Source organism: Lithobates pipiens, unplaced genomic scaffold, assembly GCF_037356315.1.
Source record: "Lithobates pipiens isolate NorthernLeopardFrog02 unplaced genomic scaffold, aLitPip1_a1.2 Scaffold_37, whole genome shotgun sequence".
Classification (NCBI taxonomy): Eukaryota; Metazoa; Chordata; class Amphibia; order Anura; family Ranidae; genus Lithobates; species Lithobates pipiens.
The window spans coordinates 3,475,580-3,492,877 of record NW_027507825.1 but is presented as its reverse complement, the minus strand read 5'-3'; the positions used below and the strand labels follow the sequence as shown (position 1 = coordinate 3,492,877).

The following is a 17,298-nucleotide window of genomic DNA, read 5'->3' as shown; positions in this document are numbered from 1 at the left end:
AGGATATGGGGGCCGTCTCTTGCAGGATATGGGGGCCGTCTCTTGCAGGATATGGGGGCCGTCTCTTGCAGGATATGGGGGCTGTCTCTTGCAGGATATGGGGGCTGTCTCTTGCTGGATATGGCGGCTGTCTCTTGCTGGATATGGCGGCTGTCTCTTGCTGGATATGGGGGCTGTCTCTTGCTGGATATGGGGGCTGTCTCTTGCTGGATATGGGGGCTGTCTCTTGCTGGATATGGGGGCTGTCTCTTGCTGGATATGGGGGCTGTCTCTTGCTGGATATGGGGGCCGTCTCTTGCAGGATACGGGGGCTGTCTCTTGCAGGATATGGGGGCTGTCTCTTGCAGGATATGGGGACTGTGTCTTGCTGGATATGGGGACTGTGTCTTGCTGGATATGGTGAAGTTAGAGGAATCTATCCCTCCATGCAGCCGCTGAATGCCCGCTTCTCCTCCTCTCCCTCCCGCAGACATTCCGGGGCTGCAGTGCAGGAGGGAAATGGATTGCATCGGCTCCTGCACAAATGCCGCTGCCTCCCTATCCCTGTCCTTCTGCCCCTTCTGCGTGCTTTCCCTGGCCCCACCCACAGCGCTGCCGGGTTTCCTCCTCCTACCGGCTGCTGCAGGGGAACTATTGGGATGGAGAGCGGGGGAAGAGCCTGTAAATGTGTCATTCACTGGCCCCTTCCTTGTCTTAATGAATGGAGTCAGTGATCGGTAACAATCACTGACTTTTATTTATTTTTTTACATTTATAACTGTGGCATAGTAAACGGTTTCCTATGCTTCCGTTTATGAACGAACAGGAACCTCTGTACAGAGCTATTCCTGTTCCTTCATCCTGTGCAAGTGAGGGAGTAAGGGAATGATGAATCTGTCCTCGTCCCTAAGGCCGCGTACACACGCGCGGACTGTTCGCCCAACCTTGTTCGGCAAACAGTTTGTCAAACAGTCCGCTCAAAATTTGCATGAGCGGACTTGCCCACACACGAGCGGACTGTTTGACGAACAAGGTTGGGCAAACAGTTCGCTCAACTTTTGAAATGAACGGACTCGCCCACGTAAGGCGGAGGCAAATCCGCCCATTTCGAGCGCGTGTACAGGTAGGCGGGGCCCGCGAAGGAGACGTCGCGGGCTCCGCCGCCTGGAATGGGCTTAAAGGGGAACCCCAACGCCGAAAAAAATCGGCGTGGGGGTTCCCCCCAAGTCCACACCAGACCCTTGTCCGAGCACGCTACCCGGCCGGCCAGGAAAGGGGGGCGAGCGAGCGCGCCCCCCCTCCTGAGCCGTACCAGGCCGCGTGCCCTCAACATGGGGGGTGCCTTGGGGAAAGGGGGGCCGCGCGGCCCCCCCACCCCAAAGCACCTTGTCCCCATGTTGATGAGGACAAGGGCCTCTTCCCGACAACCCTGGCCGTTGGTTGTCGGGGTCTGCGGGCGGGGGGCTTATCGGAATCCGGGAGCCCCCTTTAAGAAGGGGGCCCCCGGATACCGGCCCCCACCCTATGTGAATGAGTATGGGGTACAATGTACCCCTACCCATTCACCTGTGAAATAAAGTACAAATAAAAACACAACACAGGGGGAAAAAATATTTTATTGCACAGCCGGGGGTCTTCCGTCTTCGGGGGTCTTCTCGCCGGACTCCTCCGCTATGTGTGTGTAGCTCTTTTGCCAGCGGAGGAGTCCGGCTTTCTTCCTCCCCGCCGCCGGCCTCTTCTCCCGACTTCGGGGGTCTTGTCCCCCTCTTCGGTTCTTCTGCCGGGCCACCGCGCCTGGTCCGGTGGCCCGGTCTTCTGTCGCCGTCTTCCGTTCTTCTGTCGCCGCCTTCGGTTCTTCTGCCGGGCCACCGCGCCTTCTTGTAGCTCTTTTACAGGCGGTGGCCCGGTCTTCTGTCGCCGTCGCCGCCTTCCGTTCGTGTTCTTCTTCTTGTTCTTCTTGTTCTTCTCCTGGAGATGTTGACTCGACGAGCTCTCCGGCCGGAATGCCGGGACGCGCTGTGCGGTCACTTATATAGTGACAATGGGGCGGGGTCACATGGTATATGTCACATGGGTTGGTCACATGGGTTGATGTCACATGGGGACTATGACATCGTAAGGGGGCGGGGTCACCATGTGACATCAACCCATGTGACATATACCATGTGACCCCGCCCCATTGTCACTATATAAGTCACAGCGCAGGGCGGCTCTGGCATTCCGGCCGGAGAGAGCGACGTGTCAACATCGCCTGGAGAAGAACAAGAAGAACAAGAAGAAGAACACGAACGGAAGGCGGCGGCGGCGACAGAAGACCGGGCCACCGCCTGTAAAAGAGCTACAAGAAGGCGCGGTGGCCCGGCAGAAGAACCGAAGGCGGCGACAGAAGAACGGAAGACGGCGACAGAAGACCGGGCCACCGGACCAGGCGCGGTGGCCCGGCAGAAGAACCGAAGAGGGGGACAAGACCCCCGAAGTCGGGAGAAGAGGCCGGCGGCGGGGAGGAAGAAAGCCGGACTCCTCCGCTGGCAAAAGAGCTACACACACATAGCGGAGGAGTCCGGCGAGAAGACCCCCGAAGACGGAAGACCCCCGGCTGTGCAATAAAATATTTTTCCCCCTGTGTTGTGTTTTTATTTGTACTTTATTTCACAGGTGAATGGGTAGGGGTACATTGTACCCCATACTCATTCACATAGGGTGGGGGGCCGGTATCCGGGGGCCCCCTTCTTAAAGGGGGCTCCCGGATTCCGATAAGCCCCCCGCCCGCAGACCCTGACAACCAACGGCCAGGGTTGTCGGGAAGAGGCCCTTGTCCTCATCAACATGGGGACAAGGTGCTTTGGGGTGGGGGGGCCGCGCGGCCCCCCCTTCCCCAAGGCACCCCCCATGTTGAGGGCACGCGGCCTGGTACGGCTCAGGAGGGGGGGCGCGCTCGCTCGCCCCCCTTTCCTGGCCGGCCGGGTAGCGTGCTCGGACAAGGGTCTGGTGTGGACTTGGGGGGAACCCCCACGCCGATTTTTTTCGGCGTTGGGGTTTCCCTTTAAGCCCATTCCAGGCGGCGGAGCCCGCGACGTCTCCTTCGCGGGCCCCGCCTACCTGTACACGCGCTCGAAATGGGCGGACTTTCCGAGCGGGAACAGTCCGCTCATTTCGAAAGTACAGCGGACAAGCCCACACACGGGCGGACTGTTCGCTCAAACACAGTTTCAGCGGACAGTTTTTCGGAATTTCCGAAAGACTTTGTCCGTCCAACTGTCCGCTGAAACTGTCCGCTGAAAGCCCACACACGAGCGGACTGTCCGCCCAAACACTGTTCAGCGGACAAGGTTGGGCGAACAGTCCGCCCGTGTGTACGCGGCCTAACTCTGTCTCAAAAGTGAGTCATAAGGGGTCTGTTTAGACCTCTGATCTTTCACCAAAGCCCCTCAACGGGGGTCCTAAAAAATTTGTAAAGAATAATAATTTTTTTTTTTTTAAAATGGTAAAAAATAATAAAACAACAAAAATCAAAAACTACTGACACCAGTGGAGGAACTACCAGGGCCACAAAGATCGCACTTGTGACTGGGCTCTGGCATTCCGCCACCACGGGGAGGGACCCTGAGACGGGAGGAAGGTGGCCTGCTGCGGGACTGTATTAAAGGGTCCCTCAATGGAAGTAAAGGGACCCGGGATCAGTGGGAAGGGCCCCCGGTCGGGGGTCAGGGGGGCCCTTCTCGGTTTCTTGCCCTGGAGGTTCTAGTTTCGCCTCTCTGCCCCAAAGTGTCTTTTGGTGGAGATTGAGAAGAGAAAGAATTACAATACAACAAGGAGAAGGTCCCGTGGGAGCTCACACGTGGACTGACAGCACACAGAGAGTCACATGGGATGCGGCAAAAGTACAAATCAATGAGGCGTAAAAGATGATGAGGAGGCCACAAGCAGACACATCACAGTGGCGATGGATGATTGGGTGATGACTGCGCCACACCGATCTTACCTTTTTCTGACAAATGGCTGAAATTTCAGCTGCATGAGATACACAAAACTCAATGAGCAACGCGAGGCCACGCGGTCATAGTCATCATTACATGTACACTCAGAAACAACGACAACCGCGGCTTTCAATTACTGTAAATGGATTTGAGATTCAAGAGCCACACCTTGGCCGGACACTGGACAGCCTGGATATCAATGTATTCCAATTTATTCTAATGCAGATCGAGTAGAAGATAATACAGTACAGTCAGTTGGGTCAGTTTACTAAAGGCAAATAGACTGCACTTTTGACCCTTGGGGTACACCACTAATAACACTGAACCTTGGGGTACACCACTGACACTGAACCTTGGGGTACACCACTGACACTGAACCTTGGGGTACACCACTAATAACACTGAACCTTGGGGTACAACACTAATGACGCTGAACCTTGGGGTACACCACTAATAACACTGAACCTTGGGGTACACCACTAATAACACTGAACCTTGGGGTACAACACTAATGACGCTGAACCTTGGGGTACACCAATAATGACGCTGAACCTTAGGGTACACCACTAATGACGCTGAACCTTGGGGTACACCACTAATGACGCTGAACCTTGGGGTACACCACTAATGACGTTGAACCTTGGGGTACACCACTAATGACGCTGAACCTTGGGGTACACCACTAATGACGCTGAACCTTGGGGTACACCACTAATGACACTGAACCTTGGGGTACACCACTGACACTGAACCTTGGGGTACACCACTAATGACAGTGAACTTTGGGGTACACCACTAATAACACTCAACCTTGGTGTACACCACTAATAACACTAAACCTTGGGGTACACCACTAACACTGAACCTTGGGGTACACCACTGACACTGAATCTTGGAGTACACCACTAATAACACTGAACCTTGGGGTACACCACTAATAACACTGAACCTTGGGGTACACCACTAATAACACTGAACCTTGGGGTACACCACTAAAGACACTGAACCTTGGGGTACAACACTAATAACATTGAACCTTGGGGTACACCACTAATGACACTGAACCTTGGGGTACACCACTAAAGACACTGAACCTTGGGGTACACCACTAATGACACTAAACCTTGGGGTACACCCCTAATAACACTGAACCTTGGGGTACACCACTGACACTGAACCTTGGGGTACACCACTAATGACAATAAACCTTGGGGTACACCCTGACACTGAACCTTGGGGTACACCACTAATAACACTGAAACTTGGGGTACACCACTAATAACACTGAAACTTGGGGTACACCACTAATAACACTGAAACTTGGGGTACACCACTGCCACTGAACCTTGATGTACACCACTAATAACACTGAACCTTGGGGTACACCACTGACACTGAACCTTGGGGTACACCACTGACACTGAACCTTGGGGTACACCACTAAGAACACTGAACCTTGGGGTACACCACTGCCACTGAACCTTGGGGTACACCACTAATAACACTGAACCTTGGGGTACACCACTGCCACTGAACCTTGGGGTACACCACTAATAACACTGAACCTTGGGGTACCCCACTAATAACACTGAACCTTGAGGTTACACCACTGACACTGAACCATAGGGTACACCACTAATGACACTGAACCTTGGGGTACACCACTAATAACACTGAACCTTGGGGTAACACCACTAATAACACTGAACCTTGGGGTACACCACTAATAACACTGAACCTTGAGGTACCCCACTGACACTGAACCTTGGGGTACACCACTAATGACATTGAACCTTGGGGTACACCACTAATGACATTGAACCTTGGGGTACACCACTAATACACCATAAAATCGCCAGAGTTCAAATCCTGGTGTTTGATTTCCTTTTAAGCATATTCTCTTATATTCTTTGTAACATTTAAACGATGATAGTGTTCCTTCATTTTTGTTTTTTTAAAAGCTCTTTTTTTACTAATTATAGCTTTTTACCTTTGACAGTTAGCCACATTGTTTTTTTTTTAGCCTTTTAAAATTGTTGATGGTGTTGGGCGAACGGTTCGGCCTGAGCATGCAGTCAGGCTGAACATTGGCTGTTCGCACATTCGGCGAACGCCCGATTTTGTCGGGGCGCGTTTGACCTTTTTTTTTTTGGCCCGCTGAACGCCCCACAATGCACTGCACACTGCACGGTGCATTAGAAGCCCTGATTGGCTAAAGCGATGAAGGTTTTTCCCCAATCAGGGCACAGAGTACTGTCAGAGCCATGATTGGACAGTGTCATAATGACTCTATCCAATCATGGCTCATTGCTCATAGACCCACCCCCACACTATAAAAAGGTTCCTTCCCAAGGCAGCCATTTGTAGTGTGATATCGGAGTGGAGAGAAATAGAACAGGGCTCCGTTCAGTGCTACTAGAGAGGCTTACTAAACCTTCCTCCTCCTCATCCTCCTCCCCTCCTCCTCCCCCCTCCTCCTCCCTCCTCCTCCTCCTCCTCCTCCCCTCCTCCTCCTCATCCTCCTCCCCTCCTCCTCATCCTCCGTGACCCAAGCAGAGACTAGTTCTAGTCTACCTCCTTGCCCACAGCTACTCCTGATATAGCCCCAGCACCAGGCATAGAGGAATCAGCTGAGTTATTTGAACACAGCAGCAGCCACTTGCCCCTTGACGATGCCCGGCCATTACTTGATTCATCAAGAGTACCTCTATAGGGTACGGTGTGAAGGCACCACCGACACCCAAAGCCCAATTTTTTCTTCTATTCAAAGTCTGCGAACGAGACACCAGAATTTATCCAAAGAATAAGGAAAGCTTGAACGGAAAATGCCATTTTTTTGGCTTTATAGAAGTCATTTTTGCTGCATCAGGTTCTATACATGGTTCAGATGCGCCACTTTAGAGGCAGACTAAGGGACCCTCCAGGCGCGATATTTAAAAGGAATTTTTTATTTTAATTGTTTCAATTTAAGCATCAATAGATCACTGCTCATTTAAGAGGCTGCCACCTCTGAGTTTGCCACCCCTATACAGTATAGTCTTCTACTTGATCTGGCATTGGAATACATTGATATTTGGACTATCAACCCATGGCATGGCCCGTCAGTCTCAAGTCTCCAAGTGTTATAGGCAAGTACTTAACACATAAAATAATACTGATGTCTTGGGTGGGGGGGGGGGGGGGACTCAGCGGGAGAGCTTGGAGATTTATATCGTACAGTAGTGGGCCTCTTATATCAGCCTGGGAATAATCTGTATACATTGCCTCACACTGACCAATCAAACCCTACCCTGGAAAATGGAAGCTGAACCTGAATGTCTGGATCCCATTGGTGGCTTAGTACAGACACTTGGGTATGTAAGAAAATACTTTACAGAAAGTTAAAAGGCCAATTTATCCCCCAAAAATCCCCCCACCTTCTATTATATGTAGATTGCAAAACTTCAGAAAAAGTCAGAAAAAACATGAAACGTACCTTGAGGGAGAAGCACGTCGATGAGCCATTCACCGTGATCCCTGCGGAGGAAGACAGAGACCTTCTGTGATACATTGTATTACGGTTTATCCTCTGTTATCTACAATACAGGCAACATATTCTGATCTATCAATCCATTTGAGGTGTCTGGTAGTGTCCAGCCTGTCCCGGGACAAATAATCTGATCCGACCTGAAGAGGAGACCACCGACCCTCCCACCTGAGTATGCATGGCCCAGGACAGTCTGGTGGTCCAATATTGGAAGAGAAGAGGACCCCGTACGGAAGATGTCAGACAGTCAGGTTCCAAACCAGAGCCCACCTTACATCAGAGTCCCCATCAGAGCCCACCTTACATCAGAGTCCCCATCAGAGCCCACCTTACATCAGAGTCCCCATCGGAGCCCACCTTACATCAGAGTCCCCATCGGAGCCCACCTTACATCAGAGTCCCCATCAGAGCCCACCTTGCATCAGAGTCCCCATCAGAGCCCACCTTACATCAGAGTCCCCATCGGAGCCCACCTTACATCAGAGTCCCCATCGGAGCCCACCTTGCATCAGAGTCCCCACCAGAGCCCACCTTACATCAGTGTCCCCACCAGAGCCCACCTTACATCAGTGTCCCTCCATCAAAGCCCATCTTACATCAGGGTCCCCACCAGAGCCTACCCTACATCGGGGTCCTCACCAGAGCCCACCCTACATCAGGGTCCCCATCAGAGCCCACCTTACATCAGGTTCCTCACCAGAGCCCACCTTACATCAGGGTCCCTCCATCAAAGCCCACCTTACATCAGGGTCCCTCCATCAAAGCCCACCTTACATCAGGGTCCCTCCAAAGCCCACCCTACATCAGGGTCCCCACCAGAGCCCACCCTACATCAGGGTCCCCACCAAAGCCCACCTTACATCAGGGTCCCTCCAACAAAGCCAACCCTACATCGGGGGCCTCATTAAAATCCTGTTCACATCAGGGTCTCCATCAAAGCCTGCCAGACATCAGGGTCCCCATCAGAACCCCTCTTACATCAGGGTCCTTATCAGAGCTCACCCTACATCAGGGTCCCCATCAGAGCCCAACCTATATCAGGGTCCCCATCAGAGCTCACCTTACATCAGGGTCCGCATCAGAGCCCACCCTACATCAGGGTCCCCATCAGAGCCCACCCTACATCAGGGTCCCCATCAGAGCCCACCCTACATCAGGGTCCCCATCAGAGCCCACCCTACATCAGGGTCCCCATCAGAGCCCACCCTACATCAGGGTCCCCATCAGAGCCCACCCTACATCAGGGTCCCCACCAAAGCCCACCTTACATCAGGGTCCCTCCATCAAAGCCAACCCTACATCGGGGGCCTCATTAAAATCCTGTTCACATCAGGGTCTCCATCAAAGCCTGCCAGACATCAGGGTCCCCATCAGAACCCCTCTTACATCAGGGTCTTATCAGAGCTCACCCTACATCAGGGTCCCCATCAGAGCACAACCTATATCAGGGTCCCCATCAGAGCTCACCTTACATCAGGGTCCGCATCAGAGCCCACCCTACATCAGGGTCCCCATCAGAGCCCACCCTACATCAGGGTCCCTCCATCAAAGCCAACCCAACCCTACATCAGGGTCCCCATCAGAGCCCACCTTACATCAGGGTCCCCATCAGAGCCCAACCTATATCAGGGTCCCCATCAGAGCTCACCTTACATCAGGGTCCGCATCAGAGCCCACCCTACATCAGGGTCCCCATCAGAGCCCACCCTACATCAGGGTCCCCATCAGAGCCCAACCTATATCAGGGTCCTCATTAGAGCCCACCCTACATCAGGGTCCCTCCATCAAAGCCAACCCAACCCTACATCAGGGTCTCCATCAGAGCCCACCTTACATCAGGGTCCCCATTAAAATCCTGTTCTCATCAGGGTCCCCATCAGAACCCCCCTTACATCAGGGTCCCCATCAGAGCCCACCCTACATCAGGGTCCCCATCAGAGCCCACCTTACATCAGGGTCCCCATTAAAATCCTGTTCTCATCAGGGTCCCCATCAGAACCCCCCTTACATCAGGGTCCCCATCAGAGCCCACCCTACATCAGGGTCCCCATCAGAGCCCACCTTACATCAGGGTCCCGATCAGAGCCCACCCTACATCAAGTGTCCCCATCAGAGTACCCAGGGCTCAAGTCCTGCAGCCACGTCCTGCAAGACTTTGAAGTATGGGAGCTGTATGGCAGGTGCTACACCAGCAGCCGCCAAAAAAGATCGCAATAGTAAATGCCGCACCAGAGTCGTCCCCCCCCCCCCCTCACAGCTGGATAAAATCTCCCAACTGGGATAGATTTCCATAGTTTGGAGGCCCCCCCCCCTCCCTCCGTCCCAAACCAATCCACACAGCTCATACACACAATGCATTACTCACCCAGCAATCCTCTGGCTGCACTCCTCACACAGGTATAGCGGGGGAGGTTTATCGCCCAAAGCCACCGACAGAGCGGCATCGATACACATCTACCGCGAGAAAAGCACCGAAGATGTCATATATTGTTACAATATAAATCCCAGCGATCAAATCATCAACCCCCTTATGTCCAATACCAGAACATGGAAGGAATCTGCCCAATAACTAGATTGTTGTTGTTTTTTTTTTTTTATCTTTTATTACATTTCATTCTCTTTTCTATAATCGTTTTTATATTCATTCGCAGTCTTTTAATTTGGCTTCACATGTAAAAATCCGCGCAACCTAAAAACTTTATCAACAATGACATAAAATTGGAGGCTCCCTCTACCGTTCATCCAACGGGCTCCATATGCCATCTAGTGGCAGAACGGAGGTATGACATGCACTAAACATCTGCACACAAACTAGCACGCGGTTCCAGAAGACGTCCCAACGAATTATAATTAATAATCGCTATCTATGGATACAGATAGTTTAGACAGGTATGCGTACAGTGACTGCGCACAACCGATATATATTATATATATATCTCATGTGATGGAATAGATAGACAAAGTTACCTTTACAGCGGGCTTGTTGATGGCGTTGTGGCATTCGATGTGCTGGCAGTGGATGGGATTCCAGGCTGGGATAATAGAAGATATTTATCGTCAATCGATTTGTGCGCACACACACACACACACACACACACACACACACACACACACACACAGAGAGACGAATAGAACGCAAGGAATACATTGCAAAGCAAACAATTGTTAACCTAACCCCACCATATACATCACCGGGCTGTATGGAGCACTCAGTGCTGATTTATTTGGACCTAAAGGACTCCAGTATAATTTTTTTTTTAAAAAGGGGTGGGGGGGGGGGCGGGGAAGCCTTTACCGCAATAGTCACCTTCAATCCTAAAAACTGTCCCCTGCAGTGCTTCCTTTCCACCACTAGGTGTCCTCAGTCTGACATTCTGCATCGTTCAACCCCCCTTTCTTTGACCCCCGCCCCCCCCCCCCCCCCCACAGCCTATGACTAGGAGAGGAAGAAGCACCACAATTAACCAATCAGTTGTACTGCATTGCGGTGAGATGGTGGTGGTGGGGGGGGGGGGGGCGGGGAATGGTTCACCACGAGGAGATTGGTGGAGGGGGATTTGTGTTGGAAGGGGAAATTTAGGGGGGGGGGGTGGCAGGGGGTAAATATTGTTCTAAGAGGGGAAATTTGGAGGGGAGTGGTGATCTAAGGGGATTTGTTTTGGGAGGGGGAGGAAGATTTGTGCGAGGAGGGGGGATTTGGGGGGGGGGGGGTTCTGCTGAGAAGAGGGGATTTGAAGTGGGGGAGGGATGTGTACTAGGAGAGGGAAATTTGAGGTCGGGGTGCTAAGAGTGGTGATCTAGGGGAATTCGTTTTGGGAGGGGGAGGAAGATTTGTGCTGGGGGGGGGGGATTTGGGGGTAATTTGTGTTGGGAAGAGGGGATTTGAAGAGGGGGGAGCTATGTACAAGGAGGGGGAATTTAAGGGTTGGGGTGCTAAGAGTGGTGATCTAGGGGGATTTGTTTTGGAAGGGGGAGGAAGATTTGTGCTGGGAGGGGGGATTTGGGGAGAATTTGTGTTGGGAGGGGAATTTGAAGTGGGGGGAGATGTGGACTAGGAGGGGGAAATTTGATGTTTGGGTGCTAAGAATGGTGATCTAGGGGTATTTGCTTTAGGAAAAGTGAGGAAGATCTGTGCTAGGAGGGGGATTTAAGGGTTGGGGTGCTAAGAGTAGTGATCTAGGGGGTTTTGGGAGGGGAGGAAGATTTGTGCTAGGAGGGGAGATTTGGGGGAATTTGTGTTGGGAAGAGGGGATTTGAAGATGGGGGAAGATGTGTACTAGGAGGGGGGATTTAAGGGGCTGGGGTGCTAAGAGTGGTGATCTAGGGTGGGGGGTTGCTTTGGGAGGGGGAGGAAGATTTGTGCTAGGAGGGGGGATTTGGGGAGAATTTGTGTTGGGGGGATTTAAAGTGGGGGGGAGATGTGTACTAGGAGGGGGAAATTTAAGGGTTGGGGTGCTAAGAGTGGCGATTCTAGGGGAATTGGTTTTGGGAAGGGGGGGAGATTTGTGCTGGGGGGGATTTGTGTTAGGAAGAGGGGATTTGAAGTGGGGGGTGTAGATGTGTACTAGGAGGGGGAAATTTAAGGGTTGGGGTGCTAAGAGTGGGTGATCTAGGGGGATTTGTTTTGGGAAGGGGAGGAAGATTTGTGCTGGGGGGTTGTGTTGGGAAGGGGGGATTTGAAGTGGGGGGAATGTGTACTAGGAGGGGGAAATTTGACATGCTAAGAGTGGGGATATAGGGGAATATGTTTTGGGAGGGGGGGAATATTTGTGCTAGGAGGGGGGGGATTTGGGGGGAATTTGCATTGGGAAGAGGGGATTTGAAGTGGGGGGATGTGTACTAGGAGGGGGAAATTTGACATGCTAAGAGTGGGGATCTAGGGGAATTTGTTTTGGGGAGGGGGGGAATATTTCTGCTAGGAGGGGGGGATTTGGGGGGAATTTGCATTGGGAAGAGGGGATTTGAAGTGGGGGGAGGAGATGTGTACTAGGAGGGGGAAATTTGAGGTTGGGGGTTTCAAGTTCGGCCAATAATGAAACAGCATCTGCACGGCTGGCGGCTTGACCTGGGAGGGTCCATAGGCGATGACGTACAGCAGATCCTGCCAGGGAGGTATAGAATGTGTACTAGGAGGGGGAAATTTGACATGCTAAGAGTGGGGATATAGGGGAATTTGTTTTGGGAGGGGGGGAATATTTGGGGGAATTTGCATTGGGAAGAGGGGATTTGAAGTGGGGGAGGAGATGTGTACTAGGAGGGGGAAATTTGAGGTTGGGGTGCTAAGAGAGGTGATGTAGGGGGATTTGTTTTGGGAAGGGGAGGAAGATTTGTGCTGGGGGGGTTGTGTTGGGAAGGGGGGATTTGAAGTGGGGGGGAGATGTGTACTAGGAGGGGGAATTATAGGGTCAAATATTTGTGCTAGGAAGATTAAAAAAAAATTGGGGGGGGGCAAATATTTGTATTGGGAGGAGGGGAAATGTAAGTAAGCAGCCCCCACCCCCAATTCATTGGTTTAATATTTGTATTTAGCGGTTTTGATCGATCGTTATCAAGGAAGCTTTTTTTTCTTTCATCTCACCCGTGTACTGCAGGCCGCGGTATTCGCTGATGGCCCCCGGGGGTTTCAAGTTCGGCCAATAATGAAACAGCATCTGCACGGCTGGCGGCTTGACCTGGGAGGGTCCATAGGCGATGACGTACAGCAGATCCTGCCAGGGAGGTATAGAATGTAGATTACAGTGGGGGAGGGGGGAGGGGGGTCATGCAAACTGTGACTGAGGAACTACAAGTGCCAGCAAACCCAGAGATCCAACAGTGAGAGATTGCATACAGCGATCCCTCTACTTACTGAACACAGAGAAGGTCTCGGCGCCCTTATCTCATGATATGACGCTTGATACAGAGCCGCTGATTGGTTAGCCGTATCTGATCATCGCTCGATCACATGACTCAATTCACTTAGTGGAGTATTTAAAATGTAAAAATAAAAATAAAAAAATAATTGTATTCCTATTTCTTATTTGTGCAAAACCAAATCTTCTAATTCAATATCCTTTACAGATCGGATGTTATTCATTCGTTAAAAAAAACAAAATGCATCGGGGAAATTATGCATCATGGCCACTAGATGGAGCTGAGGAGCATCGAGAATAAATACTTATTTTCTATGACCTTCGGTCCCATCTAGTGGCCATAATGAGGTATTTTCTCTAGGAACACTTTTTTTTTTTAAATGGATGAGTAACATTCAACCTGCAGAGCACACAGAGGGAAAACATCCGATTTTTCTCCACTGACACCGAACAATTGTGTCGGCAGTTCTGATGGATGGAGCGCTAAGCACGTTTTTTTTTTTTTCATATAAATACACCCCCTTAAAGTAAAAGGGAATTCTAACATTCGTTTTGTAACCTCTCTAAAAAAAACTTTCTGAATGCCGGGGGAGGTGGGAAGGATCGGCAATCACGTGACCACTGCTGCGATTGGCAAGGCCGCATTTTCCACTAGGCACTGTAGGCATGTGCCTTCAGGCACCCTTCCTAGAGGGGCGCCTGTCAGTATGAGTTTTTTTCTTTTCCGCTTACGTCCCCCCCCAGGATTGTGTGTAAATCTGCCTGTCAGATGGAACCGTTTCGGGTGGATGCGCTGCCACTCGATTGCTACACCCCCAGTACTGGCGCACCCCCCCCCCCCCCCCCCAGCCCTGTATTCTGACCAATTCCTAACTGTTAATAACACCACAATCGCAGTTAGCAGGTGGCAGGTTGGGAACGGTTCACGGTGGTGGGTTGGGACGGGGTGCACAGCGGTGGGTTGGGACGGGGTGAGCGGCGGGGAGTTGGGAAGGGGTGTGTGGCCCCGGGTTGGGACGGGGTCACGGCGGCAGGTTGGGATGGGGTGCGTTGTCCCGGGTTGGGACGGGGTGAGCGGCGGGTGGGTCGGGATGGGGTGTGTGGCCCCAGGTTGGGACAGGGTGCAGGGCGGCGGGTTGGGACGGGATGCATGGCGGTAGGTTGGGATGGGGTGCACGGTGGCAGGTTGGGACTGGGTGCACGGTGGTGGGTTGGGATGGGGTGCATGGTGGCACGTTGGAATGTGGTGAGTGGCCCCGGGTTGGGATGGGGTGCACGGTGGCAGGTTGGGACTGGGTGCACGGTGGTGGGTTGGGATGGGGTGCATGGTGGCACGTTGGAATGTGGTGAGTGGCCCGGGTTGGGATGGGGTGCACGGTGGCGGGTTGGACCGGGTACATAGCGGCGGGTTGGGATGGGGTGCGTGGTCCCGGGTTGGGACGGGGTGCAAGGCAGCAGGTTGGGACGGGGTGCACGGCGGCGTGTTGGAACGGGGTGCACGGCGGCGTGTTGGAACGGGTGCACGGCGGCGCGTTGGAACGGGGTGCACGGCGGCGCGTTGGAACGGGGTGCACGGCGGCGCGTTGGGGTGTGGTGTGTGGCCCCAGGTTGGGACAGGGTGAGCGGCGGGTTGGGACGGGGTGCATGGTGGTAGGTTGGGGTGGGTGCACGGCGGCGGGTTGGAATGGGGTGCACGGTGGCAGGTTGGAACTGGGTGAACGGTGGTGGGTTGGGACGGGGTGCATGGTGGCACGTTGGAATGTGGTGAGTGGCCCCGGGTTGGGATGGGGTGCACGGTGGCGGGTTGGGACCGGGTACATAGTGGCGGGTTGGGATGGGGTGCGTGGTCCCGAGTTGGGACGGAGTGCACGACCCGGGTTGGGACGGGGTGCACGGCGGCGCGTTGGGGTGTGGTGTGTGGCCCCGGGTTGGGACAGGGTGAGCGGTGGGTTGGGACGGGGTGGGTGGCCCCAGGTTGGGACTGGGTGCACGGCGGCGGGTTGGGACCGGGTGCACGGCGGAAGGTTGGGACGGGGGCACGGCGGCGGGTTGGGACGGGGTGCACGGCGGCGGGTTGGGACGGGGTGCACGGCGGCGGGTTGGGACGGGGTGCACGGCGGCGGGTTGGGACCGGGTGCACGGCCCGTGTTGGGACCGGGTGCACGGCCCGGGTTGGGACGGGGGGCACGGCGGAAGGTTGGGACGGGGGGCACGGCGGAAGGTTGGGATGGGGGGCACGGCGGAGGGTTGAGACGGGGTGCACGGCGGCAGGTTGGGACCGGGTGCACGGCAGCGGGTTGGGACGGGGTGCACGGCAGCGGGTTGGGACGGGGTGCATGGTGGCACGTTGGAATGTGGTGAGTGGCCCCGGGTTGGGATGGGGTGCACGGTGGCGGGTTGGGACCGGGTACATAGCGGCGGGTTGGGATGGGGTGCGTGGTCCCGGGTTGGGACGGGGTGCAAGGCAGCAGGTTGGGACGGGGTGCACGGCGGCGTGTTGGAACGGGGTGCACGGCGGCGTGTTGGAACGGGGTGCACGGCGGCGCGTTGGAACGGGGTGCACGGCGGCGCGTTGGAACGGGGTGCACGGCGGCGCGTTGGGGTGTGGTGTGTGGCCCCAGGTTGGGACAGGGTGAGCGGCGGGTTGGGACGGGGTGCATGGTGGTAGGTTGGGGTGGGGTGCACGGCGGCGGGTTGGAATGGGGTGCACGGTGGCAGGTTGGAACTGGGTGAACGGTGGTGGGTTGGGACGGGGTGCATGGTGGCACGTTGGAATGTGGTGAGTGGCCCCGGGTTGGGATGGGGTGCACGGTGGCGGGTTGGGACCGGGTACATAGCGGCGGGTTGGGATGGGGTGCGTGGTCCCGAGTTGGGACGGAGTGCACGACCCGGGTTGGGACGGGGTGCACGGCGGCGCGTTGGGGTGTGGTGTGTGGCCCCGGGTTGGGACAGGGTGAGCGGTGGGTTGGGACGGGGTGGGTGGCCCCAGGTTGGGACTGGGTGCACGGCGGCGGGTTGGGACCGGGTGCACGGCGGAAGGTTGGGACGGGGGCACGGCGGCGGGTTGGGACGGGGTGCACGGCGGCGGGTTGGGACGGGGTGCACGGCGGCGGGTTGGGACGGGGTGCACGGCGGCGGGTTGGGACCGGGTGCACGGCCCGTGTTGGGACCGGGTGCACGGCCCGGGTTGGGACGGGGGGCACGGCGGAAGGTTGGGACGGGGGGCACGGCGGAAGGTTGGGATGGGGGGCACGGCGGAGGGTTGAGACGGGGTGCACGGCGGCAGGTTGGGACCGGGTGCACGGCAGCGGGTTGGGACGGGGTGCACGGCAGCGGGTTGGGACGGGGTGCATGGCGGCGGGTTGGGACGGGGTGCACGGCGGCGGGTTGGGACGGGGTGCACGGCGGCGGGTTGGGACGGGGTGCATGGCGGCGGGTTGGGACGGGGTGCACGGCGGCGGGTTGGGACGGGGTGCACGGCGGTGGGTTGGGACGGGGTGCACGGCGGCGGGTTGGGACGGGGTGCACGGTGAAGTGTGCTGCCTTTGTAGCTACCGGTGCCGATCGTGCAGTGTCACTCTATATATCTCACAGGAGGATTCAGAATGGACAACACAGAGCCCCCCCCCCCACCCGGGTGCTGAAGGCCCCTTATAAAATGACCAATCCCTCATTCCCTGCTGTGCCCAGGCTACCAACCCCGCCCCCTGATCAGCACACAGCGCGGTGCTACAGGTAGGTAGATGGGGTGTGTGCAGCTGCAGCAAGTGAAAATTTCAATTGGAGGAGACAAGGGGCGGTAAAATTGGTGAGTCCAAACCCCCCTCTACTTGACAAATGGTTCCCATACGTCCTTCTCTCTTCTGCTGCTCTGAGCGCCGGGTCACACTATTCGCTGCGGGAACCACATGCGACATTGAACAGGAATCGCACCGCAGTCCTGTGCACTTCACATGCGACTCTT

At 54.8% G+C, this 17,298-nt stretch overlaps 1 protein-coding gene across 3 annotated transcripts in view; it reads right to left on the bottom strand.

Annotated features, from left to right (window-relative positions):
• UNC79 (unc-79 subunit of NALCN channel complex) overlaps nt 1-17,298 on the bottom strand; it is a 272,784-nt gene that overhangs the window by 198,110 nt on the left and 57,376 nt on the right. For 2 of the 3 annotated variants that reach the window (XM_077466667.1, XM_077466665.1), the window contains exons 7-11: nt 13,061-13,190; nt 10,450-10,514; nt 9,848-9,936; nt 7,432-7,472; nt 3,962-3,990 (exon numbers count right to left, since the gene is read on the bottom strand). In XM_077466667.1, the coding sequence (XP_077322793.1) occupies nt 3,962-3,990; nt 7,432-7,472; nt 9,848-9,936; nt 10,450-10,514; nt 13,061-13,190 (354 nt within the window). Of the gene's footprint in view, nt 1-3,961; nt 3,991-7,431; nt 7,473-9,847; nt 9,937-10,449; nt 10,515-13,060; nt 13,191-17,298 lie in introns of those variants that run through there. The other variant, XM_077466666.1, reaches the window with a different exon arrangement.